Raw genomic sequence first — 19,343 nt, 5'->3', positions numbered from 1 at the left:
ATACCTTTGGTGGAATACTCGAATGCTAGGAACCTTAAAGGGGTTGGCCGCTATCCCCAAGATAGTTCATGAATATCAGATTGGTGGGGGTCCAACTCCTGACACCCCTGCCAATCAGCTGTTTGAAAAGAAGGTAGCGCTCATACAAGTGCTGCCTTCTCTGCTCTGTTTACCTGCCGCAGCAGTTGCAGTCGTGAGCAGGTGTAATTACAAGTATGGCATCCCCATTCACTTCACCTGCTCACCACTGCAATTGCTGTGGCAAGTGGGTAACCAGAGCAGAGAAGGCAGCACTTGTATGACCGCTCCTTCTCTTCAGACAGATGATCACCGAGGGTGCCAGGAATCTGAACCCCACCGATCTGATTTTAATGACCTACCCTGATTATAGGTCATCAATAGTAAAAAGCGGACAACCACTTTAAAGCTCAGGCAAAGGGATGGAACAAAGGCCCCAGCATAAATAGAAAGGCTGATCAGCACCTTAGTCAGCAGCTGGACATGGAGGAAGGTTAATTCATGCAGTACTACAGAGAAGGTTACTGAATAGTGGCCCCAATACACACACGGAGAGTGGAGCGATGGCCATTGCTGCCTGGGATAGTGGGGCAGCACCAGACATGGCCTGCCAAAGTAACAATTATTATACCAGAGATAAGAAATACATTCAGTCAGTACTATATAAACTGGTCCTTCTCCATCAGGTAAGATTTCCGTAAATATTTCAGTGTTATGTTCCATCACAAGAGTAGAAACTCTTAAAAAATGTAGTGCTGGTTCCAACATATTATGGACACCAGCGGGTCACAACGGCCCCTATTGATCTATAATGGGGTCCGTTATTTTCCATTGTGGTGTCTGTCATTTCACGGGAATAATATGGCTGCATATGGTGGAATCCTCTGCGTGAGGCTTTGAGCAAAAATACAGACAGAGCCTAACCTCCCTGTAGAGCTTCTCCTGCTGATGATCTGTGTTCCTGCAGAAATAATGCTGTGTATTCAGAGAAACATTGTTTGTCTTTTCTAATATATGCACTTCTATCACTTTCTTCTGCAGGGGAGTCTGTAATTAAGTATGCAGATTATTACCAGGGACTCTGGAATTGTAAGAGTGACAAGAGTGATGAGCTGTCATTCCAGCATGGAGACCTTATCCGTATTCTAAGCAAGGTAACAAAGAAATAAAGGTTGTGTTAATGAAGGAGGGAGGGGGTCATATTAGAAGCAGGTATATAGGGCATATGGTTATTTATATGTACTTATATAATAATTTCAATGCTGTGAGGTAATTTTATAGTAAAATGAAAATGTTTCCACCATTCCCAATAAAACAACACAAATAAGGTTTTCCACTATGGCACTGACACTTCACTGTCAGAAAAGGTTTTAAGCTCAATATTCATAGAAAATATTTTTCAATAATATTTGGCTTTACAAAATATTGTCCTTCTGTAGCATAGAGAGATTATACTGCTATGTAGATAGGTAACCAATTGAACTGCTGCTGTTATGGAAGTATGTTATCTGTATTAATATGTTAATGTTATTAATATGCAGTGTTGGACTGGGGTGCCTAGGGCCACCAATAAAATTTGTTTTGGTGGCCCACTACACAGATACATGCAAATTTTGCTTGCTCACATATCAGCAGAAAAACTACAATTTGACTGATTATGGGGTCCCTAATGAAAGAAATCACAGATCTGACCTGTCAACTGTCAGTAAAGTCAGGATGTTAACCAAAGGTAATGAATTAGTGGCGTCACAGCAGAAACTAAAGATTACCCCTAAATGTAACCTTTAATTGTATTTATAAAAATGAAATGTTAACCCCAGTAAAAAAAAACTCCACAGTGTCCCTATTCTTGCCTTGCCTTAGAGCAAAACTGCCACCCTGACAAGGGCGATCCACTGTTTTCTTAGCTTTCCCTCTCTTACCCTGATACCACTGGGGTGCAAGAAGGCAGGGAGTTGCCAGATATAGGTTCGAAAAATTTGTCACCAATTGTGTAGTGACAGTAATATATACACACTGTATTTTAGTCAGTCACTGGTACGTCGGTACATAATATTCATAGGGCATGGTATGGAAAAGGTATATACATAGTACAGCATAAAGTCCTGAAATTTCTAGACGGCAGTAAGGTTCACAGCTATCTAGAGATCATCAAGTACATCAGGTCCAACACAGATATATGCAAACTTTACTTGCTCACATAGCAGCAGACAGCAAAAAAACTACAATGTGATTGATTATGCTGGTCCCTACAGCAAATTCAAGAAGTTGGGTCCCTGGGAAAAGAGGATACTGGCTGGCCTGTCCCTGTACCTAGATGTCATCTCAGCCAAATAGTGCATCTTAATTAAAGTAAACTGGGTAGTTAAATAATTTACCCAGTTTTTGTCTGAATATATAGGCTGTTTGAGATGTTGTACACTACTTATCTGTATGTATCACAGTCAGTCTTCTGTGCCATGTGCCTGCCACCTGTGCAGGGAGTGGGGGACTAGGTGCCCACCTTACTTGGGGTCCCACCGGGGGATTCACCTGCACCCCAGTGGGACAGTCCGAGCCTATTAATATAGAATTGAGATTCCTATATGCAGGGGCGTAGCTATAGGGGGTGCAGAGGTAGCAGTCGCTACCAGGCCCAGACGCCTGAAGGGCCCAAAGACCCTTGTGCCACATAAGACACTGGCATTATAGAAAGTGCATGCTGGTCAATTTACACCTCTGGCTGGAGGGAAGGGGTTAGGTCAAGAATTTGGCATGAGGGGGTGCCCTTTCAATGTTTGCCTCAGGCAGCAGGAAGGCTACGTGCCCAAGGGGGGCCCAAGCTAAACTCTTGCACTAGGGCCCATAAGCTTTTAGCTACGCCCCTGCCTGTATGTCACCTCTGTTGGTGTCTTGATAGGCCTAGACAAACATACCCACAGAAGAGCACTGCACTTCTCAGCGTAATGTGTGATGCCCTAGTTCAGTCCCCCTCTCTGGTCAGAGTGAATAGTTTGAGAAAGTCAAGTGAGGCGGTCTGCTGTGCTAAAAGTCCAAAAAAAGAAGCAAACAGGAAGTCAGGATAGTTAGTAGAATACATGGAGTCATTAAAAAAATATATATCCAGAAAACCATCCATCTGTTTTTGTAAAAAAGGGGTCCATTCACACGTCCATAGTGCATTGTGGATCCGCAAAACACCCGGCCGGCACCCCCATAGAAATGCCTATTCTTGTCTGCAATTGCGGACAAGAATAGGACATGTTCTATTTTTTTCCAGAGCCACGGACCGGAAGATTGGCGGCGCGCTCCGGAAATGCGGATGCGGACAGCACACTGTGTGCTGTCCGCATCCATTCCTGCCCCATAGAGAATGAATGGATCCGCACCCGTTCCGCAATTTTCGGAATGGATGCAGACCCATTATTACGGATGTGTGAATGGAGCCTTAGAGAAGAGTAGGTGATATCCAGACTTCAACACATTACATAAAAATTGAAGAGGTTTTCCGAGATATTCCAAGGTCACCAATATCAGATCGGCGGGGGTTCGGAAACCCGGCACCCCCGCCGATCAGCTGGTTGAAGAGAAGGCCATGCACCGTGCCAGCGGAGCCTTCCCTTTATTGTTTACCTGCTTGCCGTTGACACTGCAGCGGCGAGCAGGTATAATTACAGAAGCTGTCCCAATCACTTCAATGGGACGGCTCTGTAGTATACACTTGTATAGGAACCACTGAAGTGAATGGGATGGTTTCTTGTAATTACACCTGCTCATTGCTGCAATGTTGATGGCAAGCAGGTAAACAATGAAGGCAAGGCTGCACTGGCACGTTGCATGGCCTTCTCTTCAACCAGCTGATCAGCAGGGGTGCCGGGTTTCGGACCCTCGCTGATCTGATATTGGTGACCTTTCCTGAGGATAGGTCCTCAATAAAAATTTCAATTGAAAAATACACTGTTCCTGCAATGACCATGTTTTGAGGTAGACTATTCCACAGATTTACAGTATTTACGGTAAAGAAGCCTTGACGCCTCTGGAGTCTGAACTTTTTCTTCTCCAGAAGGAAAGTAGTAATATTATATAAATACAGAGTAATGTCGCACTCGAATGAGGTGGAGATCCTTCAGAGGTGCTCCCACTAACAGACAACACCCAGTCTGATAATGGTAAGTGTAATAAAGAAATAGAAGTGGGGCACTCTCTAAAAGTAAAGGGATCTTTAATATACGTGAAATACAATAAATTGACAATATGCAATAAAATTCAATAATATTTAAGTTCAGCAATGGATAAAACCTAAAATAATAAAATATAAGATAAAAGAATATATAGATCCCAATAAATATAAGACAATAAATTCGAATATATAAGAATCAAAAAAATTCGGATAAATAATCTTAAGAATATTATTTTCCACTGATGGTGAATAGATGTTTTTCCACATATGCTGTATAAATATTCAGATAAATAATCTCAAGAATATTATTTTCCACTGATGGTGAATGGATACGTTTTCCACATATGCTGTATGAGAGGATAAATGAATAGTCGTTTATATCTTGGTGATAATAAGCTTGTGACCAGTCTCTTATACACATAAGCAAATGAATAGTCAATGCGTGATTATCATCATGTAAAAAGTTGCTGACTACCTAATATTATATTCGATTTGCGGACAGTCTTGGTAGTGGCCAGAGCTCCAAGTAATTGTAGCTTTCAATAGTTTAAACAGACAATGTTACAGCTGTAAGGAAAACTTAATCCAGCTCACCTCACTGGTGGAATGTGTAGTCCCCGCTCCAAAGGCTCTAGGGGAGTGTTCCCATGGCAAGCTGCAGGTAAATGAAGAAAACAGGGCCCGGAGACAAATGGAGTTCCTCTATCAGCTCTTCTTTATTATTCACATTAAATAGACAGACATCACCACCTCCTACATGGCATGACGTTGACGCGTTTCGGGTTGGCACCCTTAGTCGTAACATTATGCCATGTGTGGCCTCGCTATTTAAAGGGGTTGGAGTTCACTCCCCCCCAGCCGCGGGGAAGGAATCTCCAGCTCCATAGGTTGCCACACACAATGACACACCCTTTCGTTTTGTGCATCAATTACTGTTATAATTGGTAACACACTGTGTGGACATTGCACTGGGGATATTAACCCTGAAGATGCCACGATACTCATTCGCTGGCAAAGCCGCACAGTGTGAACATGCCATCATTAAAAAATGTATAATACATATTCAAACAAATTACATAAAACCAAACTAAACAAAAAATGACCTTCTGTATTCCAGCCAGTTGTGGCTTATTACATTGTAACAGATTATTTTAGACTATTAGTTGTTTAATGCTGTAAATTCTGACAATGTACAAATAAACCAATATTCCCCATTGCGGCTTGACAAGCAGCAGTGGTATTATCCACAGGCAGTGATCGCTACATGTGTATGGCGCAACCAGGTGCCTAATATTCAAAAGCACCATGGATGCGCTAAATTGAACAACTTGCTAGACAGCCAAACCGCAAGAAGGAAAGTCGCCCTGTCTGACCAGGGTCCCGTGAGCTGTTGAACAGAGATGTGTACAAGACCAGGTAATCCAAATAGTGACCAACGTTCCTACATTGTGAAAAGTTTGTTTGACAAAAATATATTTTATCAACTTAACTATGTTCACAGTGATAAATATTTACCATTCTATTAGTTTGATGGTTCACTGATAAACATAGGTCAATTCTTTTTTCAAATTGAGGCCCGCTGGAGTCCTAGTAGCAAGTCTAAAAATCCAGTAGGCTTCCCTAAGAAGGATTTTCTTCCGGTGGTCCCCACCTCTTTTAGGGGCCACAACTCGCTCAATGGCAAATGCCCGAAAAAATGACACTTGACGTGCATGTTTTTGTATGAAGTGCCTGGCTACATTTGAAATATTTAAAATGTTCGGGTTGTTAATGTAGTTTAGATGTTCTAGAATGCGGCTTTTAAATTTGCGACAGGTGCTGCCTATGTACATTAGGTCACAATGCGTGCATTTAATTACATAGATAACACCTTCCGTATTACAATTAATGTAACTACGGATGGGAAATTTGCACGTATGGTCTGAATTATCAAATGATTTTGTAGGCAGCACATAATCACAAGTTTTACAGGGGTTACCCCCACATTTGGTAAATCCTTTATAGATAAGCCAATTCTGCTTAAAATTGGTTCGGGCGCTGCCGGCGGTGTACAGCGACGGGGACAGCGAGCAGGACAGAGTGGTTGCCTTTCTCGAACACAATTCTGCACCCTGATTTGAGAGCTTGGTACAGAATGTTGTCATCATATAATATAGGTAAGCATTTTTTTATTACAGAACTAATAGCATTGAATTCGCTACTGTAAGTTAAAGATAAAGTGGGAACTCTGTTCTGGTCACTGTCTCCGGCAGCCCCAACACCGCCGGCAGCAGTCTTATTGCCAGGCCTGTTGTTTGGTTTCCCAAACAGCATGTCATTTCTTTCTTCCTGTAATGCTAGCTCCCTCCCCCTTTTTATCATCCAAACCGGATAGTTTCTATCCCTCAGTCTTTTTTCCACTTTGTTGAATTCTTCTTCCAATTTATCTTTATCACTACAATTTCTGGCTGTACGTGTAAATTCACCCACGGGAATTGCTCTGATGGTGTGAATAGGATGGTGACTTTTGGCATTTAATATGGAATTACCTGCCACTTCTTTCCTGTAGGTGATGGTGTGCACTACCTCACCCGGGTGCCCGCGGAGTGTCAAATCAAGGAAATTTGTGTGGGAAGCATGTGCTGTGCATACAAATTGTAAGTTGTAATTATTATTATTTAGATACGCCTGTAGATCTGGGACGGCAGACACACCGCCGGCCCATACCATGAGCACGTCGTCGATGTATCTGCCGTACCAGACCAAACCAGGCATAAAAGGATTGTTCACATTATAGATATATTTTTCCTCCCAATATGACATTGTCAAATTTGCCAGTGATGGTGAAAATTTCGCTCCCATTGACACGCCGCGGGTCTGTAGGTAGTACACACCATCAAACATGAAATAATTATGCGTTAGCAAATATGTTGTCAATTCACATATAAAATCTACATGACCGGAACTAAGTCCGGTATATCGGTGGAGATGGTATTCCATCGCCAACAGAGCAATCCCGTGGGGAATGGAGGGATAGAGAGAGACTACATCTGCTGTGATCCAACAGTAATTAGCTTCCCATGTAAATTTATACATTGCTCGTAGCACATCCCCCGTATCCTTTAGGAACCCTGGAGTGCGCCTGACCAGTGGCTGGAGAACGTTGTCCAGCCAACTGCCCGGGCGCTCTGTCAGGGAGCCCATACCAGACACTATGGGGCGAAGGGGGGGGGGGGGGTTGGACGCCTTTATGGACTTTGGGTAAAGCATGCATAATGGGTATGACTGGAGCATCCACACACAGATACTTGTATTCACCGTCACTGAAAATACCCAGATCTTTTCCTTTCTGTAACAGTGACATATAGTTATTCATGTATTCCTGTAATGGATCTTTTGGTAATTTACTGTATGTGGATGTGTCAGCCAACATTTCCCGTAATTGACTGCCATAGGTCTCTTTGTCCATGACAACCACCGCCCCCCCCTTATCCGCCATTTTAATAACCAGGGAATCACACTGCTGTAACTCCTGGAGTGCCTGGGCTTGGGATGCGCTAAGATTGCTGTGATAGCGGGTATTTTTACTCTCTAATTCAATATTTTTCAATTCTTTCTCCAGTACCTCCTGAAAAGTATCCATGCTATCTGTACGAGACATAACCGTATAAAATTTGGTATTTTTTGTGCGAAACTTCATAGGAGGTCCGGGTAAATCCCTAATTCCCTGCTCCTCCTGGAGGCCCACAAGACAACATAGTGACACTTGTTCTTTAAATAATAGATCCTTGAAGGAATTTTCCTCGTGACTTTGTGTCTTATCAAGTGGGGACCCAGGTGGAGATGGGATGTCATGGAAGTGTCGAGACACTGTCATATTACGTACAAATTTGTTAATATCAAGTAAAGTAGAAAACATATCAAAGTGCCCTGTAGGTGCAAAATTCAGACCGAAGGAAAGTACACATCTCTGTTCATCACTCAACGCCACACTAGACAAATTAATGACACTTAACTGTTCAGTATTCACTTTTGCTTCATCTGCAGTCGGGTGTTTCTTGGATGCCGCTGACCTGTACTTTCCCTCGGTCTGAATTTTGCACCTACAGGGCACTTTGATATGTTTTCTACTTTACTTGATATTAACAAATTTGTACGTAATATGACAGTGTCTCGACACTTCCATGACATCCCATCTCCACCTGGGTCCCCACTTGATAAGACACAAAGTCATGAGGAAAATTCTTTCAAGGATCTATTATTTAAAGAACAAGTGTCACTATGTTGTCTTGTGGGCCTCCAGGAGGAGCAGGGAATTAGGGATTTACCCGGACCTCCTATGAAGTTTCGCACAAAAAATACCAAATTTTATCCGGTTATGTCTCGTACAGATAGCATGGATACTTTTCAGGAGGTACTTGAGAAAGAATTGAAAAATATTGAATTAGAGAGTAAAAATACCCGCTATCACAGCAATCTTAGAGCATCCCAAGCCCAGGCACTCCAGGAGTTACAGCAGTGTGATTCCCTGGTTATTAAAATGGCGGATAAGGGGGGGGGCGGTGGTCGTCATGGACAAAGAGACCTATGGCAGTCAATTACGGGAAATGTTGGCTGACACATCCACATACAGTAAATTACCAAAAGATCCATTACAGGAATACATGAATAACTATATGTCACTGTTACAGAAAGGAAAAGATCTGGGTATTTTCAGTGACGGTGAATACAAGTATCTGTGTGTGGATGCTCCAGTCATACCCATTATGCATGCTTTACCCAAAGTCCATAAAGGCGTCCAACCCCCCCCCCCCCTTCGCCCCATAGTGTCTGGTATGGGCTCCCTGACAGAGCGCCCGGGCAGTTGGCTGGACAACGTTCTCCAGCCACTGGTCAGGCGCACTCCAGGGTTCCTAAAGGATACGGGGGATGTGCTACGAGCAATGTATAAATTTACATGGGAAGCTAATTACTGTTGGATCACAGCAGATGTAGTCTCTCTCTATCCCTCCATTCCCCACGGGATTGCTCTGTTGGCGATGGAATACCATCTCCACCGATATACCGGACTTAGTTCCGGTCATGTAGATTTTATATGTGAATTGACAACATATTTGCTAACGCATAATTATTTCATGTTTGATGGTGTGTACTACCTACAGACCCGCGGCGTGTCAATGGGAGCGAAATTTTCACCATCACTGGCAAATTTGACAATGTCATATTGGGAGGAAAAATATATCTATAATGTGAACAATCCTTTTATGCCTGGTTTGGTCTGGTACGGCAGATACATCGACGACGTGCTCATGGTATGGGCCGGCGGTGTGTCTGCCGTCCCAGATCTACAGGCGTATCTAAATAATAATAATTACAACTTACAATTTGTATGCACAGCACATGCTTCCCACACAAATTTCCTTGATTTGACACTCCGCGGGCACCCGGGTGAGGTAGTGCACACCATCACCTACAGGAAAGAAGTGGCAGGTAATTCCATATTAAATGCCAAAAGTCACCATCCTATTCACACCATCAGAGCAATTCCCGTGGGTGAATTTACACGTACAGCCAGAAATTGTAGTGATAAAGATAAATTGGAAGAAGAATTCAACAAAGTGGAAAAAAGACTGAGGGATAGAAACTATCCGGTTTGGATGATAAAAAGGGGGAGGGAGCTAGCATTACAGGAAGAAAGAAATGACATGCTGTTTGGGAAACCAAACAACAGGCCTGGCAATAAGACTGCTGCCGGCGGTGTTGGGGCTGCCGGAGACAGTGACCAGAACAGAGTTCCCACTTTATCTTTAACTTACAGTAGCGAATTCAATGCTATTAGTTCTGTAATAAAAAAATGCTTACCTATATTATATGATGACAACATTCTGTACCAAGCTCTCAAATCAGGGTGCAGAATTGTGTTCGAGAAAGGCAACCACTCTGTCCTGCTCGCTGTCCCCGTCGCTGTACACCGCCGGCAGCGCCCGAACCAATTTTAAGCAGAATTGGCTTATCTATAAAGGATTTACCAAATGTGGGGGTAACCCCTGTAAAACTTGTGATTATGTGCTGCCTACAAAATCATTTGATAATTCAGACCATACGTGCAAATTTCCCATCCGTAGTTACATTAATTGTAATACGGAAGGTGTTATCTATGTAATTAAATGCACGCATTGTGACCTAATGTACATAGGCAGCACCTGTCGCAAATTTAAAAGCCGCATTCTAGAACATCTAAACTACATTAACAACCCGAACATTTTAAATATTTCAAATGTAGCCAGGCACTTCATACAAAAACATGCACGTCAAGTGTCATTTTTTCGGGCATTTGCCATTGAGCGAGTTGTGGCCCCTAAAAGAGGTGGGGACCACCGGAAGAAAATCCTTCTTAGGGAAGCCTACTGGATTTTTAGACTTGCTACTAGGACTCCAGCGGGCCTCAATTTGAAAAAAGAATTGACCTATGTTTATCAGTGAACCATCAAACTAATAGAATGGTAAATATTTATCACTGTGAACATAGTTAAGTTGATAAAATATATTTTTGTCAAACAAACTTTTCACAATGTAGGAACGTTGGTCACTATTTGGATTACCTGGTCTTGTACACATCTCTGTTCAACAGCTCACGGGACCCTGGTCAGACAGGGCGACTTTCCTTCTTGCGGTTTGGCTGTCTAGCAAGTTGTTCAATTTAGCGCATCCATGGTGCTTTTGAATATTAGGCACCTGGTTGCGCCATACACATGTAGCGATCACTGCCTGTGGATAATACCACTGCTGCTTGTCAAGCCGCAATGGGGAATATTGGTTTATTTGTACATTGTCAGAATTTACAGCATTAAACAACTAATAGTCTAAAATAATCTGTTACAATGTAATAAGCCACAACTGGCTGGAATACAGAAGGTCATTTTTTGTTTAGTTTGGTTTTATGTAATTTGTTTGAATATGTATTATACATTTTTTAATGATGGCATGTTCACACTGTGCGGCTTTGCCAGCGAATGAGTATCGTGGCATCTTCAGGGTTAATATCCCCAGTGCAATGTCCACACAGTGTGTTACCAATTATAACAGTAATTGATGCACAAAACGAAAGGGTGTGTCATTGTGTGTGGCAACCTATGGAGCTGGAGATTCCTTCCCCGCGGCTGGGGGGGAGTGAACTCCAACCCCTTTAAATAGCGAGGCCACACATGGCATAATGTTACGACTAAGGGTGCCAACCCGAAACGCGTCAACGTCATGCCATGTAGGAGGTGGTGATGTCTGTCTATTTCATGTGAATAATAAAGAAGAGCTGATAGAGGAACTCCATTTGTCTCCGGGCCCTGTTTTCTTCATTTACCTGCAATGTTACAGCTGCTTGCTAGCACAGCGGCGTCCCGCTGTATTTGATTAAGAAGCGATCGCTTATATCGGATATGCGTTGTCTTACCAGAAGGTGTTTTCACTGGACGAATAAGCCCTCGACTCGGTGTGTTTTTTCTTTAGAATTCCGGTCTCAAGGGCTGTATGTTCAAATTCAAATTTTCCCGCCAGTTGAATTGTTTGCTGCACATGGTTTTGTCTCTTCCATATAGTAGTGCTTTCTTTGGCAATTCTTTATCATAAAGTCCAGACCTCCTGAATGTCGCAGTATCCTTGCTTTCCTTAGTGGGGGGATTAGCATTAGGTGCTAATCCCCCCACTAAGGAAATAAAGGATACTGCGACATTCAGGACGTCTGGACTTTATGATAAAGAATTGCCAAAGAAAGCACTACTATATGGAAGAGACAAAACCATGTGCAGCAAACAATTCAACTGGCGGGAAAATTCGAATTTGAACATACAGCCCTTGAGACCGGAATTCTAAAGAAAAAACACACCGAGTCGAGGGCTTATTCGTCCAGTGAAAACACCTTCTGGTAAGACAACGCATATCCGATATAAGCGATCGCTTCTTAATCAAATACAGCGGGACGCCGCTGTGCTAGCAAGCAGCTGTAACATTGTCTGTTTAAACTATTGAAAGCTACAATTACTTGGAGCTCTGGCCACTACCAAGACTGTCCGCAAATCGAATATAATATTAGGTAGTCAGCAACTTTTTACATGATGAAAATCACGTATTGACTATTCATTTGCTTATGTGTATAAGAGACTGGTCACAAGCTTATTATCACCAAGATATAAACGACTATTCATTTATCCACTCATACAGCATATGTGGAAAACGTATCCATTCACCATCAGTGGAAAATAATATTCTTAAGATTATTTATCCGAATATTTATACAGCATATGTGGAAAAAGCATCTATTCACCATCAGTGGAAAATAATATTCTTAAGATTATTTATCCGAATTTTTTTGATTCTTATATATTCGAATTTATTGTCTTATATTTATTGGGATCTATATATTCTTTTATCTTATATTTTATTATTTTAGGTTTTATCCGTTGCTGAACTTGTACTACTGACATTTATCCTCCGCTATTTTAAATATTATTGAATTTTATTGCATATTGTCAATTTATTGTATTTCACGTATATTAAAGATCCCTTTACTTTTAGAGAGTGCCCCACTTCTATTTCTTTAGTAATATTATATGTTCTATGAGTCGATACTTCGTTTAGTACATGACAGTATCCTGCTTGCATTAGAAGAAGCAGATTGACATTGGGTGCTAATATTTAATCTACAAGTACATCTAAATCCTTCTCTACAAGTGATTCTCACAGAGTTACTCCCCCAGGACACATGATGCATGTAAATCATTTGTACCCAGAGGCATAACTTTACATTTATCCACATTGAAACTGATTTGCCAAGTTGATGCCCAATCACTCAGAGAGTCCAAGTCAGCTTGTATTTTATGGACATCTTCCATAGACTGTACAGTACTACTGTCATGGATGGTGTTTGCAGAAAACTGGAAGTCACAAATAAACAACAGACTGACTTGATCCCAAACTAAGGAACAAATGGGTAAGCCCTATAACAGCCCTAGAGCTCTCCCTTACTGCTCAGCCCATGCAAAGATCTCTATGATAGATAATTGCATGCCCTCGTGCCTCGACTGTATGACACCTGGGAACCCTACAATAGTGAGGGGACACGACCACCGGCTCCCTGCACTCAATACGGCGGAAGCCAGGGTCACTTAGAATCAAGCCAGCAGAACACACATATAAAGAAAACAGACTTATCTGAGGAATCAGCAGTTGCAGTTTCTAGCAGTGAGCACAATTCAGGAAGTAGTATAAACCACAAAGTGAGGCAGTATGGGAGGAGATATAAAGGGAGGCAATCAGTGTGAATAGATGACCGCTGAGGGAAGGAAAAGAGAGGAGAAAGTGAAACCAAAGCAAAAGAACTTCATGCAGGAGGTACAGAAGAACGTCTGTCAGAGCTTCTTAGAGCTCTGGCGGTGACAGTACCCCTCCCTCTACGAGTGGACTCCGGACACTCAGGGCCCACCTTCTCAGGATGGGACCTATGGAAAGCCCTGATAAGACAAGAGGCCTTAATGTCCGCCACTGGGACCCACATCCTCTCCTCAGGACCATAACCCTCCCAATGAACGACATACTGGAGAGAACCGCGGACAATGCGGGAATCCACAATCCTAGAAACCTGAAATTCAAGATTACCATCAATCATAATCGGAGGAGGAGGCAAAGAGGAGGGTACAGTGGATTGGACATAAGGTTTTAATAAGGACTTGTGAAAAACATTATGAATCTTCCAAGTCTGAGGAAGATCAAGACGGAAGGCAACGGGATTGATGACGGACAAGATTTTGTAAGGCCCAATAAACCTAGGACCCAACTTCCAGGAGGGAACCTTCAGTTTGATATTTTTAGTAGACAACCACACCAAATCACCCATAGTCAAACGGATATTGTGAACTATGCCCTTTAACGATTTTTGAGAAAGTGGAGCGGAATCGATAGCAAACACAGGTATGTCCTTTCCCAAAGTGCATACCTGGAAACCATGTGTTATAGCAAATTGATTATCAATGAGATTGACAGCTGCTCCACTATCTACAAAAATCTCACAAACAATGTTCTTGCTATCTAGTGCCACCCTGGCAGGCAGGACAAAACGGGAACTACAAGCAAACGGAAAAGCTTCAATTTCTGCATCAACCTTGCCAATAGTAACAGATGGAACATTTTTAGAGGACTTTTTTCTTTTTGTTTCTATATTACCCTCAAAAAACTCCCTGAATCTTCTAGAGGGGCAAACATTTGCCAAATGATTTATACCTCCACAACAGAAACAAACCCTCCTCTGAGAGCTGAATCCTCTATTGTTAGAGGCAAGAAAACCCAGCTGCATGGGCTCCTGCTCAGAGGGGATTGAGAGAGACTGAGGTCCCTGCGCACTGAATGAGACCGCCCCACTGTCCTTGGACTGAATATGACAGGAAGGAGTGATCTCTCCTCTCTCTCTAGGACACCTGTCAATATAAACACAGCCCGAGACATGGCAGACTCCAAGGAAGTAGGTCTCTCATGAAAGGCAAACGCATCTTTCAATCCCTCTGAAAGACCATGGCAAAATTGACTTCGGAGTGCAGCATCATTCCAACCAGAATCAGCTGCCCATCTCCGAAATTCTGAACAGTATATTTCTGCGGACTGTTTACCCTGGCATAAAAAACGACAGTTTAGATTCAGCCAGAGCAATACCATCCGGATCATCATATATCTGACCCAGGGCTACAAAAAATTCATCCACCGATCGGAGGGGCCGTGCCCCCACCGATAGCGTAAAGGCCCTAGACTGAGCGTTATCCCTGAGCAGCGAGATGATGATCCCCACCCTCTGCTCCTCATCACCAGAGGAATGGGGAAGTAGGCGAAAATGGAGTTTGCAAGCCTCTCTCACTACCCCCGGAGAACGTATCCGGAAGCGAGATCTTAGGCTCGGAACAAACTCCATGAACGCAAGCAGAACCGGTCACTGAAACTGAGAGACAGTTTTACGGACATCTGCTTCCTCCAGTGAAAGACCCTGCACGCGGTCAGTCAAGGCTGAAACCGGATCCATGCTTAAGACGATTTTGGTGGTTTATAGTGTCACGGATGGTGGTTGCAGAAAACTGGAAGTCACAAATAAACAACAGACTGACTTGATCCCAAACTAAGGAACAAATGGGTAAGCCCTATAACAGCCCTAGAGCTCTCCCTTACTGCTCAGCCCATGCATAGATAATTGCATGCCCTCGTGCCTCGACTGTATGACACCTGGGAACCCTACAATAGTGAGGGGACACGACCACCGGCTCCCTGCACTCAATACGGAGGAAGCCAGGGTCACCTAGAATCAAGCCAGCAGAAACACAAATAAAGGAAACAGACTTATCTGAGGAATTAGTAGTTGCAGCTTCTAGCAGTAAGCACAATCCAGGAAGTAGTATAAACCACAAAGTGAGGCAGTATGGGAGGAGATATAAAGAGAGGCAATCAGTGTGAATAGATGACAGCTGAGGGAAGGAAAAGAGATGAGAAAGTGAAACCAAAACAAAAGAACTTCATGCAGGAGGTACAGAAGAACGTCTGTCAGAGCTTTTTAGAGCTCTGGTGGTGACAACTACATAGCTTAGTGTCATCTGCAAAAATAGAAACAGTGCTCAATAATTATAATAATAATTAATATATAATAATCATTAATAAATAAATTACCGTAAGTGGGGGGGAAATGGCAGTGCGTCTTATAAAGCGAACACTGCCATATTTACTTTGGTGACTTTTGCAGCCTGCGATGTATCAGAGGGGTGGGAGGAGGAGACGGAGGCTGGCAACACTCGCGGCGGGGCCCGATGCAGTCACTGTGCTGTAATGAATCGGGCCCCGCTCACAGCAATTTTCATATGTACAGTCTATAATCTTCAAGCAGTATCTCTACTTTAAACTAGGGCAATCCTCTGTAGTAGTACAACTCACTATGAAAGCAGCAGGCAGGGCGGCAGTGTAACCTCGCGATGCTCACTCATTCACGCTCCTCCCACTTCATTCATGAAGGAGGAGCAGGAGCGTGAATTAATGAGCATCGCAAGGTTACGCTGCCGCCCTGCCTGCCGCTTTCATAGTGAGTTGTACTACTACTACAGAGAATTGTCCTAGTTTAAAGCAGAGACACTGCTTGAAGATTATAGACTTTACATATGAAAACTGCTTCATTACACTCTGCTTTCTTCTATAACAGTACTCACTATGAAAGCAGCGGTCCAGCCGGCGCGTGACGTCACTCACTCGGTCATGCTCCTCCCACTTCATTAATGAAGCTGGCAGGAGCGTGACTGACTGAGTAAGTGACGTCACGTGCCGGCTGGACCGCTGCTTTTATAGTGAGTACTGTTATAGAGGAAAGCAGAGCCATTAAAAGATTTTACATATAAAGTCTACTGTGTGCCCTGTGGTGTAATGGGGTCAGTATTCGCACAGGGACAATATACTGTGACACATATGATACTGTGACCAGCATAAGATCATCTTATGCTGGTCACAGTATCATATGTGTCACAGTATATTGTCCCTGTGTGAATAGTGACCCCCATTACATAAGATGCTATATGTGTATCATCCACACATCCCCCTCATAACAGTGCGTCATCCACAGATCCCCCATAACAGTGCGTCATCCCCAGATCCCCCATAACAGTGCGTCATCCACAGGTCCTCCCATAACAGTGCGTCATCCACAGACCACCATTAGTTCAAAAGCACACCTTTTGGTTCAAAATATTTTTTTTCTTATTTTCCTCCTCAAAAATCTAGGTGCGTCTTATCATCAGGTGCGTCTTATAAAGCGAAAAATACGGTAAATAATAGAGGGCCCAGCACTGAACCTTGGGGTACACCACTATAACCCGGGACCATTCTGAATAGGAATCATTGACCACAATTCTCTGGACACGGTCCTTCAGCCAGTTTTCAATCCAAATACAAAGCTATACTTTCTAAGCCTATACTTTCTAACCAGGGTTGTCTGGTTTCTGATATTGATGACCTATTCTCAGGATAGGTCACCATAGTCTTCAGCGAATCAAGGTTCAGATCATCGATCCGAAGTCGATTTGTTCAGAAACTTTGGGGTCATTTATCAAACTGGTGTAAAGTAGAACTGGCTTAGTTTCCCATAGAAACCAATCAGATTCCACATTTCATTTTGGGCAGCTCCTTTTAAAATGAAAGGAGGAATCTGATTGGTTGCTATGGGCCCCTCTGATTTTAATGCTGTGTCTGTACAGCATTAAAATGTATTGGCTTTGCTTCACCCGAAGTCGCATGAGACTTCAGTGAATTATTTTAGTATTCATTTCCGCATCTTTAACAACATTTAAAATTAGGAATCCGAAGTCTGGTTTGGAACTGGCTGATTTTAAATGTTTTTAAAGATGCAGAAATTAATACCGAATTAATTCACCGAAGTCTCAATGCAACTTCGGGTGAAGCGAAATTTGGTTCCACGGAGCCAATTTATTTTAATGCTATACGGAGACAGCATTATAATCTAAGTTTTTGAACGAATCGATTTTGGTGATCAAAAGCTCGATTCACTCAAGACTAGTCACCAATATCAGATGAGCGCTGTGTTCACTTCAATGTTTACCTGCTTGTCGCTGCAATGGCGTCACTTAAAGGACAATGTAGTTGCAGTGAATGGGAATGATAACTGTAATTACACTGCTTGCTGCTGCAGTGTTGACGGCAAGCAGGTAAACAGTGAAGTGAATGCAGCGCTCATATGACCGTTGTGATCTCATCAAACATCTGATCGTCCGGGGTGCCGGGAACCCCTCATAAAGGTTATACTTACCACACTCCCCGCACCCCCGTCGCTTCTGATCCCCGCATGGCCGCCGCTGAATCTTCCCGTCGTGCGATTCAAAAGATCCGGCGATGGGGAGGTTTAGCCAATAGCAGACCGCAATGGTCACGAGCCTCCCTAGCGTCATCCATGATACTAGGGAGGATCGTCCCTGTCGCGCCCTGCTATGGGGAGATGCAGCTGTGGCCATGCAGGTATCAAAAGCGACGGGGGTGCGGGGAGTGGGGTAAGTATAACCTATATGAGGGGCTCCCGGCACCCCGGACGATCAGATGTTTGATGAGATCACAACGGTCATATGAGCGCTGCATTCACTTAACTGTTTACCTGCTTGCCGTCAACACTGCAGCAGCAAGCAGTGTAATTACAGTTATCATTCCCATTCACTGCAACTACATTGTGGAATCTATATGAGGAGCAGTGATGGCCAGTTCGCATTATTATTATTGTGAGAAGAAAACATTTCTACAACAGTGCACTGTAAGTTTTATATTGGCCGCCACAACGAACGTTTGAGCTCAAAAAAATCGACGAATACAATCCTGTGTGCCGATACGTCATTTCCTTGAGCGACAAACCTATCTCCGAACCCACGTGGGACGCTGACAGTGAAACAGCCGGGACGCCGGCATCCAGCGAGCCCCGAATAACTTGACTGACTGACCGGCACTAAGGAAAGGTAAGCCCACCTAGTGGGTGATCACTAGGCATATTTAAACTGCAAATTGCCAAGTTAAACCTGCATAAGAAAGAAACAGTCAACTATAGCAGAAACATTGACTTTATTCTAGCGAACAACATTTCGCACTGCTTCGTCTGCTTTCATTTAGGACAAGAACAAGGAGGGCTTCCTTTTCTTCCCCCCTTTTCTTTCCCACTTACAGGAATCTATTTGTGAACACTCATGGTTTTTTCCTGTAGCGATCATCAAAACAACATAAGGATCAATATATAATACTGGGTGTCAAAATATATGATTTATGACATCATTATATGATCAGCATAATACTGTGTGAAACCTTTTTAACAGTTATTCAGTGTTAGTGTATATTTTTATCTTTTTATTCTTTTTATGTACTTATTAATAAACATTGTGATCTGCACTGAACCATATGGTCCCATGTGTTGAGAGTGCCAGTCTTCCAGTATACATATTTTCTTGCATTTGTGAAGGGTGAATCATTTTAGACTAGAGCACCTCTCTGTGGCTGTGAGAGGGTGAGCTATTTCCCACACTCCAACCACAGGTAAGGGCTTACCTGTGCCTCGCCGGACTTGTGAAAAAAGATGGCAGCCCGCATATGTTCGCGGGCGAACAATGCGAACTGGCCATCACTAATGAGGAGC

At 43.1% G+C, this 19,343-nt stretch overlaps 1 protein-coding gene across 5 annotated transcripts in view; it reads left to right on the top strand.

The window, feature by feature from the left end:
* Window positions 1-19,343, top strand: part of SKAP1 (src kinase associated phosphoprotein 1) — a 624,187-nt gene that overhangs the window by 468,621 nt on the left and 136,223 nt on the right. For all 5 annotated transcript variants that reach the window (XM_040436618.1, XM_040436619.1, XM_040436621.1 and 2 more), the window contains one exon: window positions 1,060-1,172. In XM_040436618.1, coding sequence (XP_040292552.1) covers window positions 1,060-1,172 — 113 coding nt within the window. The remainder of the gene's footprint in view (window positions 1-1,059; window positions 1,173-19,343) is intronic.

Source organism: Bufo bufo, chromosome 6, assembly GCF_905171765.1.
Source record: "Bufo bufo chromosome 6, aBufBuf1.1, whole genome shotgun sequence".
NCBI lineage: Eukaryota > Metazoa > Chordata > Amphibia > Anura > Bufonidae > Bufo > Bufo bufo.
Note: the sequence above shows the minus strand (reverse complement) of the source record. Positions and strands in the feature narration are given on the sequence as shown.